Source organism: Melospiza melodia, chromosome 5 (genome assembly GCF_035770615.1).
Source record: "Melospiza melodia melodia isolate bMelMel2 chromosome 5, bMelMel2.pri, whole genome shotgun sequence".
Taxonomy (NCBI): Eukaryota; Metazoa; Chordata; class Aves; order Passeriformes; family Passerellidae; genus Melospiza; species Melospiza melodia.
This window is the reverse complement of record NC_086198.1, coordinates 27,985,654-28,009,955: the sequence shown is the minus strand read 5'-3', so window position 1 is coordinate 28,009,955 and position 24,302 is coordinate 27,985,654. Positions and strand designations below refer to the sequence as shown.

Here is a 24,302-nt window from a genome sequence, read left to right as displayed (position 1 = left end):
ATCCTGCTTGCTGTGCCTCCTGTGTGGTGCAATATGGAGATTGTTTACCCAAAGCGAGGATGTTTTGTTCCCTTGGCCTGTCAGGGCCAAGAAGGGTGTGTGTGTGTGTGTGTGTGTGTGTGTGTGGGACTGCCACAGGACAGTCACAAGAGAATCAGAGATGAGTGCAGTTCTGAGCAACAGTGAGTGCACAGCAGATTCAGTTTAGATGAAATGTACATAGTATAGTATAATAAAGTAATTCATTAGCCTTCAGATAAGCTGGAGTTCTCATCATCCTCTCTCCCCTTTGTCGGAGTCTCCTTTGATTTACAATAAATCCCTATATAAAATGGATCCCTCCCATTTTGGAGCAAGAATCACAAAGCCAAAATTCCCCAGCCACTGCAAATCAGAGGTTTCTATTAGATTGTGTAACTTGGCCAATCTCTGCACGTAGGAACTGGGAGAAGGACAGCAAGTCAAAACAAGAGTACTACTGTGCATAGTAGGCTTGAAACAACATTCAAGTACCAACAGCTATTAGAATTTCTTTCCTTACAGTTCTTACAAGGAGCTTTATTTCATCCTTTTCTGCAGCTCCTGCCTTCAAATTGCTTTGGCAGAAAGCTGTTTGGGATTTTAATTTTCATCTCTATACATGATAAATCCAAATATAAAAAATGTCCTTTGTGTATTATGGTTTGACTTGCTTGGAAATGTTCTGGACATAGCTAGCTTATGCAAAAATTGAAAAATCATCAATCTTTTTGAAATGATGCATCTCTTTCCTATTCGTTTGTATTTCATCTAGAGTGAAGTGCGTTCAAATTTGTGGAAAATCAATCTCCAAATTATTAACTCTGCAATTAGTATGGGGGTTTGGGGATTGGTTTTTTGTTTGTTTTTCTTCTGGGCCTCTTGTTGTTGGCTTGATTTTGGTTTACATTTTTTTAATTGGGGGAGAGCTGGGAGAGGGACTAGGTTTTACTTGGCAGACTTCCTTCATTCTGACCAGTCATGTCAGAACTGCATTTCCCCCATCCCCTCCAATATTCCTAGGCAGTCAGCCAGAGGAATAGACTCCAAAGCCACTCAAAGAAAAAATACCTCAGTCTCATATGTCTTAAGATACCTTTACATTTCTGTAGTTCTGAAGATGCTTCTTAAATAAAGCCCACCCAAAGCAGCACTGAATTCAGTAATCCTGGCAATGTCCATGTGTTTACTGCTTTATGTGTGTCCCCTAGAAAGGGCTGAAGGAAAAGAAACAAGAAGCCAGGAGAGCTGTAGGAGAATTCTTTCCACCTTCTTCATTGATACCCTTCATGCCATTCAAATAGACTCCGGAATACACTACTTTAATTAGCAAAGCTTGTTTTAAAGTAAACAACACAAACACTCCTTATAGGACAGTCACAGTCTCCCCTGCTAGATATACAGGCTTTTTTGGCAAGATCACATTCAAACAGCATGAAATTCACCCATGGGCACGGTCCCAAGAAGGCCCTTGCACCTCTTTAACTTCCATTTAGCTGCTCTGGATAGGAGCAAGTGGTTTGTGGGATAAGGACAGCTTTCCTCCAAAAAAAAAAAAAGATGGTCCAAATCCACATCTGCAAAGATCATCAGTTTTACCACTATAAGGTCATAAAGGTGTGATATAGGCGTCATGCATAGAGTACATACCATACTTCAGTTGAGTCCTGTCCCCGAGTGACTTTGAGTCCCTGTGAAAGTGCAACGCACAACGTGCCCGCATGGAACCCGTCGTGGCTCTTTCCTGGGAACACTGCAAAGTCACTCACCAGACAGGAGTCAGGACAGCAGTGAGAAGAGTATCCTCATGAGGAAGCTCTGACAGGATTCCTTTTGACACATGGGAGAACATGAGAGTCCCATCTTCGTTCAGTAATTGCTAAACAAACAGAAATCGGAAATCATTGATGCGACATTGACCCATAAAACACTGATCACTGAGGCCCTGTTCTCCCCTGTGCCACACACAGGGAACAACAGATGCTCAAAGTAAACAGGGTAAGAACAAAACAGTATGGAAATAATGTTGGTTCCTTAACAAATGTCTTACTGTAGTCCATATATGCTGACTGACACCGGTTGTTCTTTTCAGTTATAACTGTGCAACAAAATCAGACACGTCTCATCTTCCAGTCTTGATACTGAGCTGTTGCTCATTTTCTTTTGTTGATCAAGTTATTAAATTTTTCTGTTATTTTTCTCTTTTTTAAATTTTTCTTTTTTTTTTTTCATTTTTTTTCTTGTTTACATCTACGTTTATCAACACTGATACATTACAGATTTTGTTAGTTATACTTTGAAGTCTGATCATGCAGAACTACAGGCAGGTGCAACTTAGATCTTATTACAGGATGGACATGGCAAGGTGAACAGTTGTTTTTGCTAGTTAAGATCTGGAGCTTTGTTACTGTTGTGGCTTAATGTATACTGGCCATAAGTCCCACTTACCCAATTTACTAAATATACATGATTCTATATGTACACTGAAACTTCCAGCACCCTCCTTTATCAACACGTCACTGACTCAGGAAAAGGTCAGAGGTCAACCATATTTAGGCAAACAGCAGCCTTATTGTAAAAGTTTTTAACAGAAATAGCGTGTTGGATTATTACATATTAGTTACAGAGGAAGGAAAAAAAAATAAGTCCATACAACTATTTACATTATAAATATCTTGCTTTCCAGAAGACAAGAATGGCCCTGTTCAGTGAAAATTAGCAAAAGAGACCTGTCTGAAATGATAAGCATGGTAAGGATACATTTATTTCCCAAATTGACTGTGTCTTCCTTCAATGTGTGCTTTTCAGCGTTTCCCTCTCAGGTAAAAAGGCACCATTAGCCTCAGTTGAAGTTTTTCAACATTCTTTTGTCAAATCAAACTGTCTTTAAAACTCAAACTTGCCATAGGCCAACGAGCCTGAACATGCATTAAGTTAAACATTTCACTTCTTGCAATCAATTGTTGATTAAAAAAACCCCAAACCTACAAGAAAAATGAAAGAAAAATCAGATCACATTGGCAAGTTCCTAATACACTAAGAAGATTCCACTAAATTCCACTGGACAGGTTGGTTTTCCAGCTCATTGGTGAAGATGACACATTCACCATTCCCCTGCATACCTCAAGCATCTTACTAATTAAGACAATTACATATTCATGTAGTATTCAAACCTACTGAACAATGATTTTCTTTTTGGTGTGTGTGTGTGTGTGTGTGTTTGTGTGTGTGTGAAAAAGATCACCTTGAGCTTGCAATCAGTTAACTGTGTCCTTTTAAAGTGGTGGAAGTTCAAATAAGCACAGCCATCAGATTCTTGAAGATGTGTGATTATGTTACAATTCCTCTCTTTATCCACACTGACAACTGGGACCAAGCACAAGCGGAACAGAGGTTCTGCAAATCCATATGAACACCCTCTCTTCCCTACACACATATACAGAAGTAAAGAAAAGCCTAAACATAAATGGAATGACTAGCTCAGACTTTAAAAAGAAAACTAATTGGTTCCTGCAGGTTTTCTTTCATATTGCTCTCCCTGGAAGCACAGAGTTTGTTGCAAAATGCCTTTTTTGTTTGTTTGTTTGCTTGGTTTTGCATGTTTGAATTCACACAAAATTTTAAACTCTAAATAAGCACAAAGGAAGAAATATAGATAAATCTGAATAGAAATAAATAGATCTGAAACTAAAATAGTTTTTGGTCCTTTAAACTACTGTGAAGCTTGCAATATAAATAGCTAGCATTGGTTACTAGAAGTTACTTTGAATTAAAATATTCCAATTCCATTTTACAATAATTCAAACATATTCAAAACACTTTTTTAATAAAACATTTGGGAGATTTTCTAAAAGTAACTCTCTCAGGCAGTACTAAAAGTTACTATTACCATGTTTTTCATGAGAAAATAAATTGGTGGAAAAGAAATCACTGGTGCTCACTGACAAGTTTAGAAAACAATCCAAATCAGTTAAGTAGTACTACTTTGGGAAACTCCCAAAAGGCACTGCATCAGGTCTCATTTCTTCAGTACTGTTATCCCAGAATTAGAAAGTAAAGCAATATCTATGAAGATAAAGGAATGTATATGAACCGAATTGCTTATAAATTTGGAAGAGTGACATGATCATCTGTCTTGTGTAACCTTCAGAAGCCAATGCTTTGCAGGAACTGGTGATTTCCAGAGGAAAACCATCAGCGCATTAGGGCTTAGAAAACCTGATCAGGCTTTCTGTAGCTTTGCTGCTTGGGTTTTTTGGTTTTTTTTTTTTTTTACACACTGCCATATTTGCACTCCAATTTCAATCTGTTTTATGTAATACAAACTTGCTATGATACATGAATTTCTTTGTGCCGTGGAATTCTAGATGGGAGAGGGGAACATCAACCACAATACAATTCGCATAAATCACAGTGATCAACTCAAATATCTGAACTCTCTGAAGATATATTCTAATGGCATACAGTCAAAGCTCACAAAATACTATTGCAGCTATCCAGTCAGTATCTGAAGACTGTTTTCAAAAATTACCAAAATTTTGGATTGAAAACATACATAACCTTACATCAACTTGTAATAAATCAATGCCTCATCCTTGTTTAACCTCAGCAGTGAGAAAGAAAATAGAAGGACGGTCTTTTAAGAACTGTTCTGACATTTTTTTTTTCCTCATACTATCCCAAAATTCACCATCTGAGAAAAAAAAAAGCAGGGATGTTTTGCAGCAATTTTCCTCTCTACCATCTCAATGCAGTTAGTGCTCTGAGCAGTCACCGACAGATAATGCTCGTGCCATTCTCCTCACCCTGCTGTTGCCTATATACATGACTTAGCTGAGCCACTTGGAACAGAATTTCCTTGGGTATTGAGGCACTTAGGACACCAAGAGGCTCTGAGGCATATTTTCAGAAATGCCAAAGTGTCCAGCTGCCATTCAGGATGATGTAAATTATGCCACTTCTGGTACAGGCTCACTGATTGCCTCCTATGGTGCCTAAATACCTTGGAACATCTGTGACAGATCTTTGGCTTCCCAGTTTCCTTCACTTCTGCACTGGTGGCAGTGATGCTTACAACTGCAAACCTCAGAGAATTAAGTGAAAATTGTTGCCAAAGTACTACATTTAGTAACGTGTTAAGCACAAGCAGGTTTAAAAGATCAATGGCAAAATTAAGGAAAGAATCTATCCTTATCAAGCTGAATATAATTTTGGAATAATGGGGAGCAGACTTTAAGAAGATGGTATCAAAACTTCTAGAATCAGAAAATAAAAAAGTGGTTTCCCTTAAAACATCCTCAAACATCCTCACTATGATCCTTTATTCAAGAGTACATGTGTTATTGTAAGGTATCAGCTGACAGCACTGAATTCCTGGCACAAAGCAAAACAAAGGATGCTATTCCTGCTGCTTCAGTTTGGACACACAAGGACCAGAACTTTACAGAACTAATGCTTTTCTTCATTGATGGCTTTTTTTTTCTAGTGTCCAATGTGGACAGCTCCGTCTCCTCCCCCAGACAGAGCTTCTCATGAAGGAGACTGATTTGAGGACAAAAAGAGATGCAGTAATTCTTTCAGGCCCCATTTCAGCAAGGCACTTAAGCACATGCTGATGTCGATCACTGCTGAGCAAAGGACAAAAGCACACGCTAGTTAATTTTTTGTAAGCATCCTACAGTCTCCATGAGATGTTTGAACAAGCCCTGGTGCTTAGCAGAATCAGGGAATAAAGCTGATCATGTAACTCCTGTGCTGTGAGTCCATTCAGCACTCACCTAAGGACACCTTCTCTGGTGACTGCTTCTCCACCCTGCACATATGAACCCAAACAGGACTGAATTATACCATGAGACTAAGAGCACAGATTTGCCTTCTAGAGATAAAACATGGGAGGTCTACAAGTCTCCATCTACTCTAAATGGCTTCTCTGCTGTTGCCTATGCCACATCTCCATAACATCACTGGCAATGAACTGGGATTACTCCAAGTTTCTACAGTCTACACTGGTGATATTTTTGCAGTTTTGCCTCAATGAGACTTATTTAGCTTTGCTTAAATAACACACCCGAATGGTGCACACTAAGGAATGTAAAGTAGATACTAGTTACCTGAATATTATTAATATGTATCTATGGTGAATTAAATCTGGAGGTGATATATTTAATTATTGCTAAGAAGTCACCCTTGGTGTTATTGCCTACATACCTACAGAGCTTTGCTGTTAACCTTTCAATACTTTTATGATCATTGGCTTTGGACTGAGAGTTACATCACTCAATAATGACCTGATGTTTCATGGCTTAAGAGAGAATATTGCTAAATATATTTAGCAGTAGTAAATTATTGCTTTTAAAATTACTGCTCTGAGTTTTTAGAACATTAACAACCTAATTTTACTCTCCAAAAACAATTTGATAAAAATCTACCAAAAATATAACCAGGGAAAGACCCCCACTTCTTACAGCAATTCTGATACAGGTCAGACCTACCAAGTCTGATTTTATTTTATATCCTCTTCATTTTTATCTCCCCTCCTCCTCACTCTGGAGAGAAGTTTTTTCCTTCTCTTTCTTCCCTTCGAAAAAAATCTGATTTGATACTAATTTTTTATTCTACCACAGAATGGCAGGCTTGTAAGCCACCCAATGGAGCAGCCCTATTTTGGTAGAGTTTTGAATACTAGAGAGTTAGTGAATTTAAAATATCCACTAACATAGTCTAAACAGTTTCTCTCTCTGGCACTTGGAAAAGCATTAGAGTAGGATTTAGCTCATTTCAGTTTACATGGCGCACTTTGGTAAAAGGACAGATGACTTGGAGTTTGGTTAATTTCCAACTCAGATAAATGATGACCTTGCTGTGGAAAATGCCAATTGCTGTTTTGGCTGGAAAAAAAAAATTCAACGGTTCTTTAATTTTGTGTGGAATTTTGTCATTCTTGCTGTTACTTACCACGGGAAATCCTCTGCTTTATTACATGGCAAATTCAATTTGATATTCAGTCACTGTTGGGTTCTTCAGAACTTGTCCAAACTGCCCAAGACCCCTGGCTGTGACCCTTCCAGGCCAACACACGAGCTGATTGATAACTTGGCTGTTAGAATGTAGGAAAACTAGACCCATGCACTCTGTGGTTCTTTTCTGTGCAACACAGATGCTAAAACTTCCTGGGGAGTCCACTGATTTGTCATGAGGAAATGAAGAGCCAAAAGCACCCAGAGAATGCCTGAGTAGAAGTGCCTGCTAGGGAATGATGAAAAGGGAAAACAACCTCTAAGCTGCAAACACACACTGAGAGGGAGTGAGCTGCAAATATCCTTTCTCTAGCTAACCTAATAAAGATCTAGACATAAAATAAAAACAAGTTGGTCCATGTCCTTTTGATCACAGTCTGCTTATTCCCCAACCCTGTCATACCCTCTAATTTACAAACATACATGTACTTCAAAATAGCGAGCTTATCTATGCCCTAAGATGATAACTCACTTCACATTGACAGAAAAAGCTGCTTACTGATACCTTTCTGGGCTTAGACATGCATAAAACCCCTTCACTCTTGTTCCCTGTAACTTGCAAAGATACATGTGCTTCCTTCTAACCCAGTCTCATCTTGGCATATCTGCTCTAAAAATCAGAACAACAAGTCTTAACATTCACAAACTAGCATTTTTTCTATGAAGCTCAGTGGCTTCTTCTTTCAATAAAACTGATTATTATTTCAAAATATATATACAACTCTCAGCAGAAATTTGGTGCTACATCTTCAAGTGTCTGAGGGAGCCACAGTTCTATGTGGTTATTTACACTTCCACAAGTCCTCATATGTAACATCATCAAGGAGCAAACAGATAGAATTTGTACTGTAAGATCCCATATGTAGTTAAGCAGTTCCCCTGGAATGGGCCATTTATAGTCGTGGAGTGCACACTAAGTGCCTGTGCAGATGTGCAGGCACACAGCTGCATGCACTGCCAGGATTCTGTTGGCACATGTGTGTATGTGTGTGAGGAAAAAATGCATGGAGATCCCTGCCTGCCTCACTGGGCAGATGGCAGAGCAGACAGTGAAGGCAGACACACACTCAGATGGTGGAGCGTGGCTACTGCACACCTTGTCATGCCAGTGTGAAAAAGACAGTTGCAGGTTGCTGGTTTTGCAGCCATTCATTTTACATCTTGTGGGGAGAGGGGTAAAAAAAGGATTTTTTCAGTTCCTTTTTTCCTTTTGCCCCCCAGTAAGCATCACTGGAAGAAGACCAAAGCAGAGCAACTATAAGTTAAATACACACTTGAGCTTAGCTGCATTACATAACTCTGTAGGAGAAGCAGGCTGAAAAGATTTTTTTTTTTGTTTGTTTGTTTCTTTGTTTGTTTCACTTAAATCTCTGTGTTTTATTTCTCTTTCTTTTCATCTCTTAGCTCCCATAATTTTTTCCTCCTAGGTTCCATCATCCTCTGAAGAACGCTGGGTTTCGCAGGCAGGCGGCTAGTCACCTGCAACAACCGAGGGGTCCTGCAGAAGCTTCCAGGCTGCTGTCCGTGTCAGACGCCAGGGTTTGATCCGTGGACATGGATGAGATGTCGTTGACAGATGAGGATGGAGGGAGGCTCTCACTGCTGTTCACTGCTGCACCTGTGCTACGAAAACGAACACCAACGTGATTAAACCCGAAACCCCAGAAGGTGCCACGTGTTAGAGAGCAGAGGGTGCTTACCTGGTGGTACGCAGGCCATTTTATCCAGTGGCAAACCTCAGCAGGAAATGGATCGTGCAAACTTTAGACACTGGATAATATTAAATATCTATCTTACCAGGAAATTCTGTCTCTCAGTCTGCTTTGAAAAGCTATAGCTCATACAGTGTTTGTCACCCCACTTCGCTCTAGTCCACTTGGAGTTCCACAACACTCAACAGCATATTAGGAGCATATAATGCGTGACCAAAACAACAGCAGACCCCACCTATTCCTCATAAATTCCCCTCATATATTTCTCATATTCTCATAAATTCCTCATATTCTCATAAATTCCTCCATATTCTTCTCATAAAATTCCAGTTTTTTTAGTGGCAGTCTAATAGAGTGCATGGGATCAAATCACCCAGTGGAAATGCAGAGTGGTTTCTTTCCCTTACTAAGGATTAGGGCACTAAGCCCGGGATTTCAGCCAGGACTGTATTTTTGTACAGCCAAGTTTACCTCGCCTCTCTAAAATTATGATGGTACCAGACATTATTGCAAAAAATCACTTTGACTTTATGAATGACCTGCCTGAGATTATCATTAATGCAACTGAACATTCACCACATCCCTGAATATTATCAGAAATTATCTGCCTGATAAATTCAGACAACTGAATGACAAATACAGAGCCATGTAAAGAATGTATTTATCATGCACCTATGATTGCTTAGCTGTTACTGCTCATTAACCTCAGCTCAAACTAAAGTTTGCAGAGAAGCATAAACCTGTTTGATTGGGTTTTTTTCCCACTGAACTTCCAGGCAATTTTTTTTTTTTTGTTCTCTTATATCAAAATTAGCACTGTCTTCCGTTTAAGAGGGATAGATTAATTTCCATTAAATATTCATGATAATAAAATATGTCATTTTGTATGATCTTGCATAGCTAGAAATTACAGCTAGAAATTACAGGTGACACAGGTCTTTGTTCTGCAGATAGATGCCATTTCATTCTTCTGTCGGAAAAGTGTGCTCAGCCAACTTTTGCAAATTTTCATTTCTACCAAAGGGCTAGAAATTAACATCTATTATCCAGTAAAACTACACAACTCATATATTCCTAATACAGACATTAAAAGGTCTCTCTACAGCCTAGGCAAAATATACGCTGCTATGGCAAAAGGAAAGGATTTTTTGTCACTTTCTAGTTTGCAATAAAAACATTAATTTGAGAAAACAAGTCACCATACCATACCTCCAACTACTATTCTATATTCCTCAACTTTTTCTTCCCTTTATACACATCCACTGTAAATATGCACAAAACAGAGACAGATATGCTCACATTTAGAGCTCCAGATGGGAACTGCTTTCTGCTGTTCTAGTTGTACATTATGGCATCAGAACCAATTAAATTCATTTACTCTCCTGATACATTTGGAAAACAAAATAGTTAATTTTGTAAGAGCTGCAAAAAGAGCAGAATTAATGAAATCTGACTGGTGGCTGCAGACAGCAATCATCCATCCTCTCTGTCATAAAATGTGTTTTGCAAAGTGTTATTTCTGTGTACCTCATCCTTCAGTACAATCCTGTTACTTCATGTTTACATGTTATTTAATCATGTGGTATTTTATGAAAATACTAATCAGTCAAGATAAATGCATTTATGGATAGTCAAAATATGACTGAATTAATTCATATTAATGACTAAACAATATATTACCTTTCTATGTTTACCATGCTGGGCAGAAGCCTGCCATTAAGTCATGGATACTCTCCTAAGAATAAAATGGAAAGAATTCCAGCAGGTTTAATCAACTTTTGATCAAACTGCTGCTTTCTTGGATGAACATTCACTCAACTTAGCTAGGCAAAATAACTGAAGAAATAGCTGCAGAAATTGTATGGGTGAAGATTTTGTTACACTCTGTCTGATTCAGCACCACTGAATTCAATAAACCCTGCTATGATCTTCTCAGCAAGTATCAGTGCAGCCCACGAGTTTCTGGAAATTGCATTTTTATGGCTATTCCTATCTTTCAGCACAATTCCACATGACACAACACAGATGTGACAGCTCCTGCTGCAGCCCCAAAGAACCCAGACTCATGAAGTATCCACAAAAACAAAGGAAACCACGCTAAACCTCAATGACAGAATTAAAGAGCTCAGCAGCACAAAGCAGGACTTGGGCAGCAGCACTCAGAAGCCCAAACAAAGCTGTCCCAGTCAGTAAGGAATGCTCCATTTGCTGTGCTACAGCACTTTGCTCCTGGAGGGATGTGTGCCAGGTGAGACAGCAGAGATATGACACAGGTGCACTCAAAAGAGAAAAAGAGCCCCATTTATGAAGTTGCTGTTTGGCAGGAAGCTTCTCACTGACTGCAGGATTGAGGAAAAGTGCTAAAGGTTAGAGCAGGTGAGAAACAGCTCCTGGGATCTGTTCCTGGCTCTGCTATTGCCTTGACAGCTTCTCTTTTAAAGCATATATCAGCCTGTGTGCTGTAAAGAAGGGATTCCTTCCTGAAAGGGCTCCTGAGAAATGCTGCTAAATAGCACCACTGGAAGTGCCTCTCAGACTTCAATTCAAGTGATACAGACTTGGGGTAAAAAAACTGAAAGGAGAACTGCAGCTTTTGCAGTTTCCAAAAAAGCTCAGTGTCTGTACTGGGGATCTGCTCAGCCTCTCATAAATTGTGTGAATAGCAGCTCCTGGGATCGAGTGTCACAGTGCTTGGCAAGTCCATCAGCTGCTCAATGTAGAGTCTGCACATGACAGAGGAGGTGTCCTACTAGTAAAGGTGTCCAGTAGTTCCTGGGTGATGGCAATTCAGACAGCAAGTAAGAGGCAGGAAATGAAGAACAAAAGATCCATTTTCACCTAGAAAGGGAATGCTACAAATAAGCTGCACTAAGATCTCTCTTATTTACTATACTCTGTACCCAAAAAGGACAAGAGAGTTGAAAATGTTATGTGTGAAACTACAGCTGGATAGTGAAGGCTAGGGGAGAGTGTGAGAGGAGGTTAGATACTATGGACAGAACTTAAGTTTAATTCTAAATAATCTACAGCTTTGCATTAAACTTATCTTTTTTTCAAATGCTGCTGTTTGATAATAACAGAGACACTTTTTGGACAGGCAGAAGTGGCCTCTGCTGGGAACAATTTTTGACATTGTTGATTTTATTCACTGAACATAAGCACGAGGGGCAGCTGCTTGAGTTTCCAAGCTGATATGTTGTACTAACCAATTCTTCACAGAAAAGAGATTGACAGCCTGATACACAGGCACTCTAAGTGGCTCTGTCAACAAGCAATTATTATCCCTGATGCTGTCAGCTTCAGCAGTCTCCCCCAAAACTCTTATCAAGTAATCATGGAAACTAAGCTCCAGCTTGCTTGCCGTGATTATTGATAGAGCACTAAATCTCAGCTTTCTGAATTCTTGCTAAGAACACCAACCAATGAGTAGAGTATCTCTCATTTTCCTTATGCTCAGAACTGGTGTTTTACCTCTTTCTTCCATTATTTCATTCAGCTGAAAACCTAAGTCAGGAACACAAAGTGAAGAACAGGAAATCTACTGTTTCGTTCAACAGTCTCATCTGAAAGCAGTTTGAAATATTTTCTGAACTTGTTAGTGCCTAACATTCAAAAAACAGTCAAAGGGAAACAGCAGAACACATTCTAGGTAAAAAATTACAATTTTGAATTTTGTTTGAAAATATTTTACATAAACAATAAAAACCTTCCACATAGCAAAATAGAATATGAAATTGATAAAGAAATTCCTGGGTAGTTTATTCCTAAAGCAAGCACCTATAGTGCTTCTGGATCATAAATCAACCTGCAGCCACAATTCTGGAAGAAAGAAAAATTTAAGGATGAGGATTTATCAGATAAGTTTTAGGGGCCCAGATTTCTTTTTGGTGGTGGCACCATAGTTAGGTAAATTAAATCTGCAAGTTCTGTTCTTTGCTACTTGGAAAGAACACAGTGGATTCTTTCCAATATATTACTTCATCCATGTCAAAATCCAGGTGCAGGGTTGTGCTCCAACATCACCACCCAGCACTTTATTAACTCCCTCCATTACTGCCATGTTCCCCCTTGTCCTGTCAATTACTAGTGATATATTCTTGTTCTAACATTACCTTGGCTCAGCAGCAAGTGAAAAATGAGAGTGTGAAAAAAACTGTCTGAAAACATGCAGAGAACACTGAGTTAAATGATTACACTTTGAGGAAAGGCAGTGTTACTCATAAATACTGCTGGAACACTGTGCTCAAAATCTGGGCACTTCAAGTTTGCCAGTGAAACTGTACCTTCACAAACATATATTTCTGTGTACTGGCAGTAACCATTTGCACTTCTGTGAAAAGACTGCTGATGTGAATTCTACTCTGAAAAAATTTAGTTGTGATTTTTTTGTGACAGGACTTTAAGAGTCAATGGTTTAACACAACTTTCCCTTTCCACTGAAGTGTCATCAAGAGTTGCCAGCCAGCTGTTCTAATGTGATTGGACTTCTGAGAGGATAGACTACCAGATTAGTACCAGACACCTACATGGGGCTGGGGTGGAGGTCAGGTGTGCAGTGTTGTGTGTCCAAGAGATTAATGTGTGCTAACATCACCAATTTTGCTTGTTTCAACTACCAAAGTGTTAGTTCAGTTATCCAGTCATAAGCAGCATGAAAATACCAGTGTGAGAGAAACCTCCACACTCAGAGGAATACAATCTGTAACCACAGACAATACCAGCACAACTGTCCCTGAAATAGCAAGAAGACAATTTTTGAAGCACTATATTAACATGACACTGGAGTACAATTAATAAAGGTCAACTCATCTGAATCTCATAAAAACTTCTTCATTGGCCTGCATAACTTCAAGTGTAGTCTAAGCCCTTCAGCAATCTCCATTCTCTCTTTGCCAGTACAGAACGCAAGGTTATTCATTGGGGCTGAGTACCTGAAGGAGAAGGCTGTCCTTTTACTACGCCATTTTTAGTCTTTTCTTCAGAATTCATTACTTCTTTGTAGATGAGTTCTGGAAAAGAGAATTGGGACAGTTAGTGACAGAGGCCAGTGCCTGTGATCAGGAACAGAATAAATACCACATAAGCTTCCTAAGTCTGCCCTGCCTTGTCTCCCCAAGTCTGACAGCTCTACTCACATAAGACCTCTCTCTTCCATTCCCCTCCTCTCATCTCCTTTTGGAGCTGAATGGAGTCAAATGGGCTTCAGCCAGAGCAGGGGAACTGTTTAATGCTGCACTGTCTAGAAGAGAAGCAGCACTGTGGCTAAAATTCTGATGCATTGCCCTGCTGAATATTATTCTGTTCTCCTTGGATTTCAGTGATGCACTGGAATCCACACCTCCTGCGTTAGCATTAACCTATGTAGACAATGATAGCCCTCAGAACATTTTCCATATTTCTTGCTATGTTTTTGCCATTTTGCCACTAAAATACTCCTTCCCATGTAATTCTAAACAGCAATTACCTTTCCATTCCTCGATTGTATGTTCCCTTTCATCCAGCTGTTTATCATATATCTGAGGAGGAGGCTGCAGGAAAGAAACACAGCTGTTTAGTCAATTGTCTGTTATAGTGTAAATAATCAGGACTAATTACTTAATTCAAGATAATTTCTCCTCTCTCTGCAATCCATCCTGTACATGCAAAAACATCTGAAACACATTTGAATATTAAGGGGATTAACACTCCTGGAAGTTAACTCTTTTTGTAGAAGAAATCAACATACTTCTCTGTCTTCCTTTTCAATGCAGTTGAAATAAAACCCAGATCAACAATGTCATTGTGCTTGTACTGAGCCCAGGAATTCCACACCCAAATTATTTGTATCAGCAGAGAGGTACTGTCAGTATACCAAACAAATAGCAGTCTTAATTAATTAGTTGTAACATTAATATATTAATTTTTAATTTGCTCTTCGGATTTGCTGCTATACAGAATTTCCAAAGTAACCCTAATTTTTAACTGAGTCTCTATGCCACAGTCTCTAATCCATATTCCAAATTACCAAAATTTCCAGTATATGATTTTTTAACTAACTTTACTTTGGACAGAAGGTTTTGGGATTTTTGTTTTGGTTTTTTTTAAATTATGTTTCTTTTAGCTGATGGAAATGTCAGAGAACTGGAAGACCTTGGAATTCACTGAGACAACGGCATCTAGAATTTCAGGGAGCCTGAACACCTGCTTTCATTGGGCAACTAAGCCATATGTTCATTGCATCTCCTGATATTGGCTGCAAAACACAGCAGCCAAGGAAGGCAGAAGACTCTGCCCTCCTTCCTTCTACCCAGAAGCTCCAGCATCTGAGGTAAGAGCGCCTAATGAAGATGGAAACAAGATCCACAACACTTTTCTTGCTCAGATGTATTTCCTCTGACTTCCATCTTGGGCACTTGCCGTTGTGTCCCCTTCAAAACATCCTCCTATTAAATGCATATTTCCCAAGCTGTTTTCTTGAATCACTGAGAATTTAGTAATTTTCTCTCAGGACTCTAACTCCATCAGTCCATTAAGCCATTTGCATGCTACAAATACTACTGAAAAAGTAATAGCTCAGTGACATGATATGGACCAGGAAAATTATATGATAGCTGAACTGGACAAATCCACTGAAAACAAGGGCAGTTTCCCCAGAGTGACATTTATATTAGGGCTGAAGATAAGGGGATTAGGTGAAGTATTGGATTGCTGAGTCTCATATCTGAGAAGGAAACACATCATGAATTAAAATGAGTGCCAGGCCTCAGCACAGTTACCTGAGGTTTTGTTATATCAGCAAGGTAAGACACAGCCCCAGACCAGTGCAGCTCTTCTCTTGTTACCATAACCACCCTCCTCATTCCTTTCCAGGGAGCCCTGATGCCACCAAGATTGGCACAACCTCTGTGGGGATTCTGTGCTCCTGCTGGGTGTTGTCAGAGAGCTGGATGCTACAAGAGTACAGGTGATCCTCACCACTGACCAGTGGGCTGTGATAGGTAAGCTTCACTCCTCCCTCTGAGCCTGCTGGGCTTCTGCTCAGCCCCTCAACCAGCCTTGGAGCATGCCAAGAAAATTGAGGGGAGTAGGGATTTACAGGAGCAGCAGGGGAGGTGTTTGGCTGAGCTGAACCACAGTGACAGAACCACCTCCTCTCTGCCAGGTGCAAAGGGAACAGGCAAACCAAGTTGGACAAGAATATCCTGAAAGCAGCTTTCTAAAAGCTTCAGGGAGAAGCCTACAAAAAGCATAGGTGGGGTTAAAATTGCTTCTACCAAGTGTAAACACTCTTTTTACACCTTCCATAGAAAAAATTGTATTTCTCCCCCAGGACAGAAATAAGAGGATTGATTCCCTCACTACTTTAATTCCCAAACACAAATTGCAGGATCAAAAGGAACAAGTGATCAGATGCACCTGCTCTCAATTCACACAACCACAGAATCTTCGGCTTATTTCTCTTCTAATTTAATTCAGCTACATCTTAAGCTGGGGTAATTGGCTAATAAGCACCAAGAAAATCAGCAGTAATCATTGCCTAGATTAATACACTCTGGAAACAAAGGCATTTTCCAGGGAGAGAGCCCAGAATAACCTCACTCATTACCCAGCTCCTATTTTTCTGTAGAATCAAACAAGGGAGAGCAACCAAGCTGTCCCTCACACACTGCAGGATGCCAGAAGCTGCACCTGCACAGCATTCTACTGCTCTGCCAGTGCTGACATTGCAGACTGTTTACTTGTGAGCTAGCAGAACCCCAGCTATGAGACATGGCTCTCAGCAGGCATGAGGGAGCCAAGGGTAACAAATACTCAGCAAGAAAACAGCATGACTAAATGCCTGCTCTGCAGAGGCTGGGTCTGTAACCACTCTAAAGCCTGTGCAGAGCACAGTCAAATGGAGCTCTGCTGAGAGCCCAGGCCAGTGCTTCACACAGGGAGAAGTGAAGCTTTCCCATCAAAATTCCCTGAATCCTCCCTTTTCATTGAGTCGAAGTACAGAGATGAGCTGTGAATACCAAAACTATTTTGAGAACTCATTTTCCCACAATTCTCATTAATTCATAGGAGAACCACAAAGCTTAGCACACTGTTACCAATAGTTTGTAATCTTTTCCATGCTGACCACCCCTTTTCTGCTAACTTGTTTGTTTTGTGGCTTTTTTAAAAACCAATTTCTAAATTTAGCGGGAGGAGGTTTTTAAAGATAATAAAATTAGAGGTTTTTAACAATAATAAAAAAGTATTGTCTCAGCAATACCAATCAGAGCAGCTGCCATACCTACATTCTCCTGGGCATCTGATTTTAGTCTTGGTCCAAAGCTTTGCCTAAAACTGATTTTGCTACTTAAATCTTAGATAATCATTAACTTTCCATGTAGATGCAGCTGCAGTGCCATAGGCATTCTTATAAATCCTTCATACTGCACATGCCAACTGAGAGTTACACAGTTTACTTTTTATAGGTGTTTAAAAAAAGACTGGATGTGGCACTCAGTGCCATGGCTTGGTTGATAAGGTGGTGTTAGGTCATAGGTTGGACTTAATGATCTCCAAAGTCTTTTCCAACCTAGCTGATTCTGCAATTCTTTAAGTCTCAGAAAAAGTGCCAAGTTCAAGTAGCATCAAATCAAGGCAGAGTGTGGATCAATCCTATGGGTGGCAGCATCCAGCTTCAGTTTAAGGCAGCCATTTTCTCCCCAAAAGAGATTGATTTGCAAGCAGTTGCACTGGCAACAATAACAAAGAATAGAATCTGTTTTTGTATATGGAAGCAAAGAATGAATAATATTTTTCTTATAGGTAGTAAAACACCCCCCTGTTGTTTCAATGGGTCTTGGCTCTTGCCTTTTACAAATTAATTTTCATAATATTTTTCAATAAATATAACATTCATTGGACATAATAAAAATTAAAAAAAAAACCCAACAGAAAATATCAACATGGGTCTCTTTCTGGAAAAAAAAAAAATAAAAAGCAAACCGAACAAACAAATAAGCAAAACCAATCACAAAACCAACCAAAAAGCAAAATACACAAAAGACAAGGGAGGTTTATGTTGTCAGATAAACACTAGGAGACTACTGAATTTGTTAAATACCATTCTAATATCCAGAGAGGGGAGATTTTTCACTACAGGAAAAAAAAAAAACATATGTTGAAACCAAAGTATTCTCACTTTCCCAAAGCCACATAGATTGGTTTGTGTGCCACTGCTAGAAAGCAAAGGGAAGGGGCTGGAGCTCAGACTCCAGCAAATCCTGCCATCTCTGTCCCTGCCTCTGCAGAGCTAGTGCCAGCACAGTGGAGACCTTGGGATGAGCTGTTTTTAGAGAGCTTGGCAGAGCAAGGCCTGAGTCTGCATCTCTTCCCAGAATTGCAGGGTCTGGGGCAGCAGTTGAGGAGCAGCACAATGAGGCAGCAATGGAATTAGCAAGATAATGCAGATAAAAGAGGTCTGGAGGATGCAAAAATTAATGGTGAGAGGTTAAACATTTTGTTAAATAGCTTAGATCCTTATAGCAAATGAATACAAAAATTACTTGGTGTTTTGCTACAACCTAAATTGTGTTACTGATACCATTCATATATTTATTTTTGCAGTGCAAGCCCAAGTACACCAGCGTGCTTGTCACCAGAGGTCTGGCATCTCTTTATTTACAAACGGCTTGGGATTTCACCCTGTACTGCCAAAGGGCTCCACAGTGGCCTACAGATGATCTCAGCTATGGATATGGAAGAAGAGAGGACTCTGGGCCCATTTGTTCCTTGGAGTTTGTGCAGAGCTTTTGGAAAACTCCACACGTTATGTGCATCAAGGAAATTGTAGACTGAGCTGTTTCTGAACAGCTGGACCATAAGGATGCCATGCAGCAGGAGTCAAGATTACTGGGCTACACACAGATGACTGAACAGCTTGAAGATAAAACAAGCAAGCTGAAAAAAGATTAAGTTTGGATCAAAAAAGAAAAAGGAGAAAAGAAATGCCTTTCTTCTCTAACCACTCTTCCTCACTGCCATTAACAAAGATTTTTGCAGAAGCTGTGTTCAGCTTCCGTAATCAATCAGCAATGAACAGATAGATGCTGTTGACTAGAGGAAATGTCTGTGCTTGTGCACAAAGCAGAGCTGCACACTTCTTTTGTGAGACAACAGATGCACACCATCCATCTCTGAGCAGAAAACCAAGCCCTGTAACTGGTTGCTAAAGAATGTGGCAGCTCATTGAAGTCTTTCTATACAACATCTACACATACAGAGCTGAGCAAGAGAAAAGAACAGCAGAAATGATGCACAACCTGCCAGCCCTGCTTATGTCATGTAGTGAAGGTGACACCTTCTTTCAAGTGTGTTCACCAAGGTCACAGAGCTCTCCAAAGTGCCTCTCCATCATAATGGATGCTTAGCACTCAGAGGTAAAATAAGAGGTGGGTGATTTTTTTTTTTAATTGTGACAAACTAGTTTTAAAAAATTGTATTTAACAGCTGGTCATAGAGAGTTTATATAGAGCTAAGACAATACAGCAGCAGTTTCTGTCCTGGACCTCCGACTGAGAACCATAAATAAAGTTGTTTTCATTAGCAACACTGGAAACAGCATCACATTAATAGAAGGTAACACACAGATTGGCATGCACAGAAAAATGAATGATAATTCACAACTCAGCCCCCTGTGGATGGTTCTAGAAGCAGAAATATTCCAGTGAAATATAAATCCTGTGAAAATAAAACCAGGAATGAAAGCTGTATGAGTTACAGTGAATAAAACCCTACAAAATCTATCACTGCTGTAAAATACTGTCAAACATAGAGGAATGCTTGAAAGGAATATTTTTAACATCTGATGTTTCTGTTTCTTAGAAATCTCTCTTCTAATGGATGGCACAGATCAGACAACAAAAAATAACTGCAGGTACAGGAAAGTTCAAGACAAATTTTGAAACCAGTTAACAGAAACATCACATAGTAATCTACAGCAAATTTTGCAACTGAATTTGTTCCCATGAAATGGAACAAGTTTTCCCAAGTAGGAATCAATATGACATCACACATACATTCAAAAGGTTCCAAAATGGAATCCAATACAACATGAATGGTCTCTTTGAATATATCAATAAGAAAATGAAGAACTTTACTGTGCTAAAGCAATGTGTAGGAATCCATTTTGTTCACAATTTGATAATTTTGGGATAAAACCCAGTGACCTGCAAGTAGGCATAAACATTAGGGTAGATATGAAAAATTAAATACCAGATTTGGGATTTATTCACAAATCATCTCAGTGAAAGATAAGAATGTATAGCAGCTTCAAAACAACAAAAAAACCCAAACAAAAAAAGCCAAAAAAAAAGCAGCTGGGTAATTGAAAACAGTCTCAAGCACAGCATTTTCAGACAGGAAAATGGAGAAGCTAATATGTCATCAGGGAGATACTGAGATTATCTACAATAAACAGGAGAGTCTGCATGTAGAGGCAAGAGATATTGGAAAACTCTTCTTTCCAGAAAACAGAGCAATTGGAGGGAGAATAGGTATCATGTGTGTCATTTATTCATATCATAGTCCAAATGCTGTTATATAGGTAAATATCCTCACATCAAAGTAATAAACATAATATTTGTTTAAAAGTGGATCTGAGACAGTTGCTGAAAAAAAGAGACTTCCAGGAGAGTCTTGAACTAAAGAATAAAACAGAAAAGTAAGTTCTATAAATTCCTATCCTGATTTTACAGTAGATTTCCTGCATTGTATTAGTAAATAATACTTTTGCCCTGTGAACTCTTGTTTCCCTACATTTAAATTAGGTGTGAAGATTGATAACAGATTTTAACATCTGGGAATTCCACAGAACCCAAGCTGTACATGTTCTCCTGTTCATGTTTTGCATGTTCTCCTATTTTTTAGAAACAGGTTTTAGTTGTCATTGGCTGAATACAGAAATCATCTTAACAGTAATGCTATTGAAAATTATTTCAGAAAAAAGGTGTATGCTCTGGAGAACCTAACCCTGTGACTTTTTAATCAGAGATACTGTGGCAAGCTGTGTGTGCTTAAAAGAACCTGACAAACTACCTATGTTAGACCTAAGAATTCCCTGTAAATCCAAAATCCACAGGTAAGCTCCAAACCTGTGCAAGGCCCGTTTCTAGCTGTGACTATGAGGCTGTTTCAGAGCTGTTGATGGCTTTAGCTGTGTTTGTTTCATGAAGAAATTATGTGGGAGGGCCCCAGCACTGTTTGAGTAACCTCCTGTGGCTGGTGAATGGCAAGTCCCACATCTAATAACAGCTCATCTTCCTCTCGGGGTCAGAGAATCAAATCAGAGCATTTAGGACCACCCAGAAGAGTTTAATGCTGCGACACATTGTGGGAGAAAAGGTATTGCATTCCCAGCACTTCCCATTTGTGCACAGTGTTTGCCCATTAGAACAAGACATAATAGTTCTATTGCCCCCACACAGTCTCTGAAAGACCATAAACTTATAATAGACTTATAAAAAGGGACTGAAACTGTCTCACTAGTCTGCTTTTTCACTGGGTAGGGCTGTTTTATCTGTTCCCCTCACATTTATAATGCTGTAAATCTGAGCAGACACAGAGGGTTGTTACCTCCAGGTTAAACTTTGACACCAAATTCTCTGTTTATTCCCTGAGCTGGCTTCCGTGCTCTGCATTGTCTACTCCAGCACATGCTGACATTTAACGATGCTGCAACAGCTCACTTCAAAATTCCTGTCACATTAAATGCTTCCTGTTACCTGTCCTCTCATGGTCCTGAATGAAATGGACACTGTACAACAGATGCCTGGCTGCTTTTGATGAATTAATTTACTGGGAACAAGAAGGAATCTAACTAGACAGCAGAAATTACCTAATTCCCCCCATCCCCAGTACTATACTGGCTGAAAATGTCATCTTGTTTAATAATCCTAATCTCTGTTATCCCTACTGTACAGGATTACTGATAGTGGGAGGAATCCTGTCTCATATCACAATATGGGAAGAGAACTTAAAAAAATCCCAAAGCATCCCACTACCAAACCTTTAGCTACAGGATGAAAAACTTCTGTGTAAAAGTGCTTATCAAGTATTACCAAAAAAAAGGAGTGCTGTGAACATGGGCAGAGGCCACACACTGCAGGCTTCTAAATCCCAGTGGGGAAACCAGGAAAAATAGTGGGAAGTTAAGCATTATGCAATGACTAAGCACAACTCTGTCACTAATTTTCCCATTGCTTTCTTGTCAGGTTCCCTGGCTGCACATTTGCAGGACACTTTGTGAAAAAGCAGGGTTGCTCCATAGAGTCTCGTCATGCTGCAAATTCAACATTAACAAGCCACATTTTTAGGCTTTGAAATGTCATTCAGATACTACTTGTTTTGTTCAGTTGTATCCTATTATAACTTCTGTGGTTTAATTCAGTATAGTCAAATTTACTGAGTCAGATTATTAAGTGAATAAGCAAAAGTATCTGCCTCTCAAACAGCTAATTTGTTGGATGTTTCTAGATGTCTTTTAAGTCTCACCCCTGCTATAAATTTGGCAAGATCTAACAAAAATACATGAGATGAGTCATTTCCCCATTGCCCATGGCTTTAGGAAATATTTACTGAATTTGATCCTAACTCTTGTGCAACTGTAACAGGGCAGATATCTCAGTGGAGTACTTGCTGGAGAACACCCTTCTGAGCAAGAACAGAAAACCACCAATATTCCACATTTTTTTTTCCCTCCAGAAAATAATTAGTAAATTACTTACAGCTAACCACTGAAGGTGTGTCAGCATGAACAGATGGATATTTATAATTTAATAAACTGTTCATTATGAAAAGAAAGTCTTCCAATTTGACTTAACCTCTGAAAATGAGAGTGGTAAAATGAAGCCTTATAAAGTACTCCTAAATAACATCCTCTGAAAAAATCTCATGTGCTGGAAATTTGATGGGGGTTTGAACATTCAATTTACTTTAGAAGTTTACTGCACTTTCAAGAACACAGCCTGAATTGGAGCATATCACCAAACAGCAGTGATTTGATTTTGCTAGGTTTTCATTTCCTATGGTGGCCAAATCAGATTTCCGGACCTGTTTTCATACATTTCATACAGGGTATTACAGAGCACCTCTCTGAATTTATACCTATATCCATTATACCATACCTTTTATACCATGCCACTGAAGTGCTGACAGATTGCACTTATCCCTGTTAACAGCAGCCTCACCAAGGCTTACAGAAAGGTGTGCAGAGCACGAGAGGATTATAAGAAAAAATCCATTTCTGTTTGCACGCAATGTACGTGATACTGTACATTGAACCATAGCCCAGGAAAACACCTGAGCCCCTCCTTCATTTTATGGAAAAATTTATGTCCTGCTCGGATTTTTCTGATTTCAGGATTTTTTTTTCCAGAATCCCAACTATTTTTTTGCTTAATTCTCCTCCTCTCTACATATATCCTTGAACACAGACATAAAAAGTGATGTTTGCTGTCTTCCACAGGGAAAGGTTTGGAAAGAAAGATAGTATCTTTTGCCAGATTGAGTTCTATATCTAAAAAGGTGAGCTAGTGGATTCAAAATCCTTTCTAGAAGAAAGCAGAAAATGGCTTCATATGCTTGAAGTGTTTTTGTTCCTCCCATCTATTATCAGTTCATGTAATAAAGAGAGAGATGCTGTCCCTACAGATCTCATTTCACATCACTCCCCAGACCACCGCAGTCCTGGCATTGTTGTTTCCAGCATGCTCATAGTTGTGCTGCTGTAAAGCAGCAGGAATCCCTGAATCCCAGTTGTGCTGGGCGTGCTGAGGGAGCAGTGCTGCCTCACTTACCGCCTCCACCTCTGCTGGGTCGTACCAGACGTTAATGTATGGATGCTGTAAGGCTTCATCTACTGATATCCTCTTGGCCGGGTCAATGACCAGCATCTTTGATAAGAGGTCCCTGGCTTGGCTGGCTGGAACAAGGGAAGCAGAGAAACACAGAGTCAGTACAAAACAACCCCTGCCTCCAGAGGAGCCTTAGTAGGGGTAGGAAAAGAGCAGTGGCACAACCCTTTGAGAGATTGGTTGTGTATGTACCTCTCTCCCCTGCCTCCTCATAGCAAGAGCTCTTCAGCAATCATTTTAGGTCTGATTCATTAGAAAAGTGCCAAAATCAGGGCTGACACCATAAGTTCCCTAGCAAGCTTTAATGATGTTTTACATATGTGCAGATTCCACACAGAGGGATTAATAATACCCTAAAGAAAACATGCTTGATGTGTCTGTGATTATTAGCAGGGTCAGAGTACAAAAGTTCACATAAAGTCTAAAATCATGACATTACTAAATCAAAGCCTGAAACTTACAGGCACTCTTAGACTGGCTCAGAAAATCATCCACAGTTCTCTGGATGTTTTAAAGTTTCTCATCTAACCTGCAGTGAGGCATTAAACATTGTAATGAGGCACAGAGATTAGGTTAATCTTAAGGCATCCCCTTAGAAGCAATAATTTCAAATCTGTAGCCTTGGGATATGGAAGTGTTTGGAACTCCTTCAGTCTTGTTTGTCCTGCATAATGAAATTTAAATCAGTG

At 39.5% G+C, this 24,302-nt stretch overlaps 1 protein-coding gene across 6 annotated transcripts in view; it reads right to left on the bottom strand.

The window, feature by feature from the left end:
- Window positions 1-1,267: 1,267 nt before the first annotated feature.
- Window positions 1,268-24,302, bottom strand: part of MAPK10 (mitogen-activated protein kinase 10) — a 146,505-nt gene continuing 123,470 nt past the window's right edge. For 5 of the 6 annotated variants that reach the window (XM_063156696.1, XM_063156697.1, XM_063156699.1 and 2 more), the window contains 4 exons: window positions 23,557-23,681; window positions 14,211-14,274; window positions 13,678-13,755; window positions 1,268-8,652 (listed from right to left, as the gene is read on the bottom strand). In XM_063156696.1, coding sequence (XP_063012766.1) covers window positions 8,510-8,652; window positions 13,678-13,755; window positions 14,211-14,274; window positions 23,557-23,681 — 410 coding nt within the window. In that variant the 3' untranslated portion in view covers window positions 1,268-8,509. Of the gene's footprint in view, window positions 8,658-13,677; window positions 13,756-14,210; window positions 14,275-23,556; window positions 23,682-24,302 lie in introns of all 6 variants that reach the window. The other variant, XM_063156698.1, reaches the window with a different exon arrangement.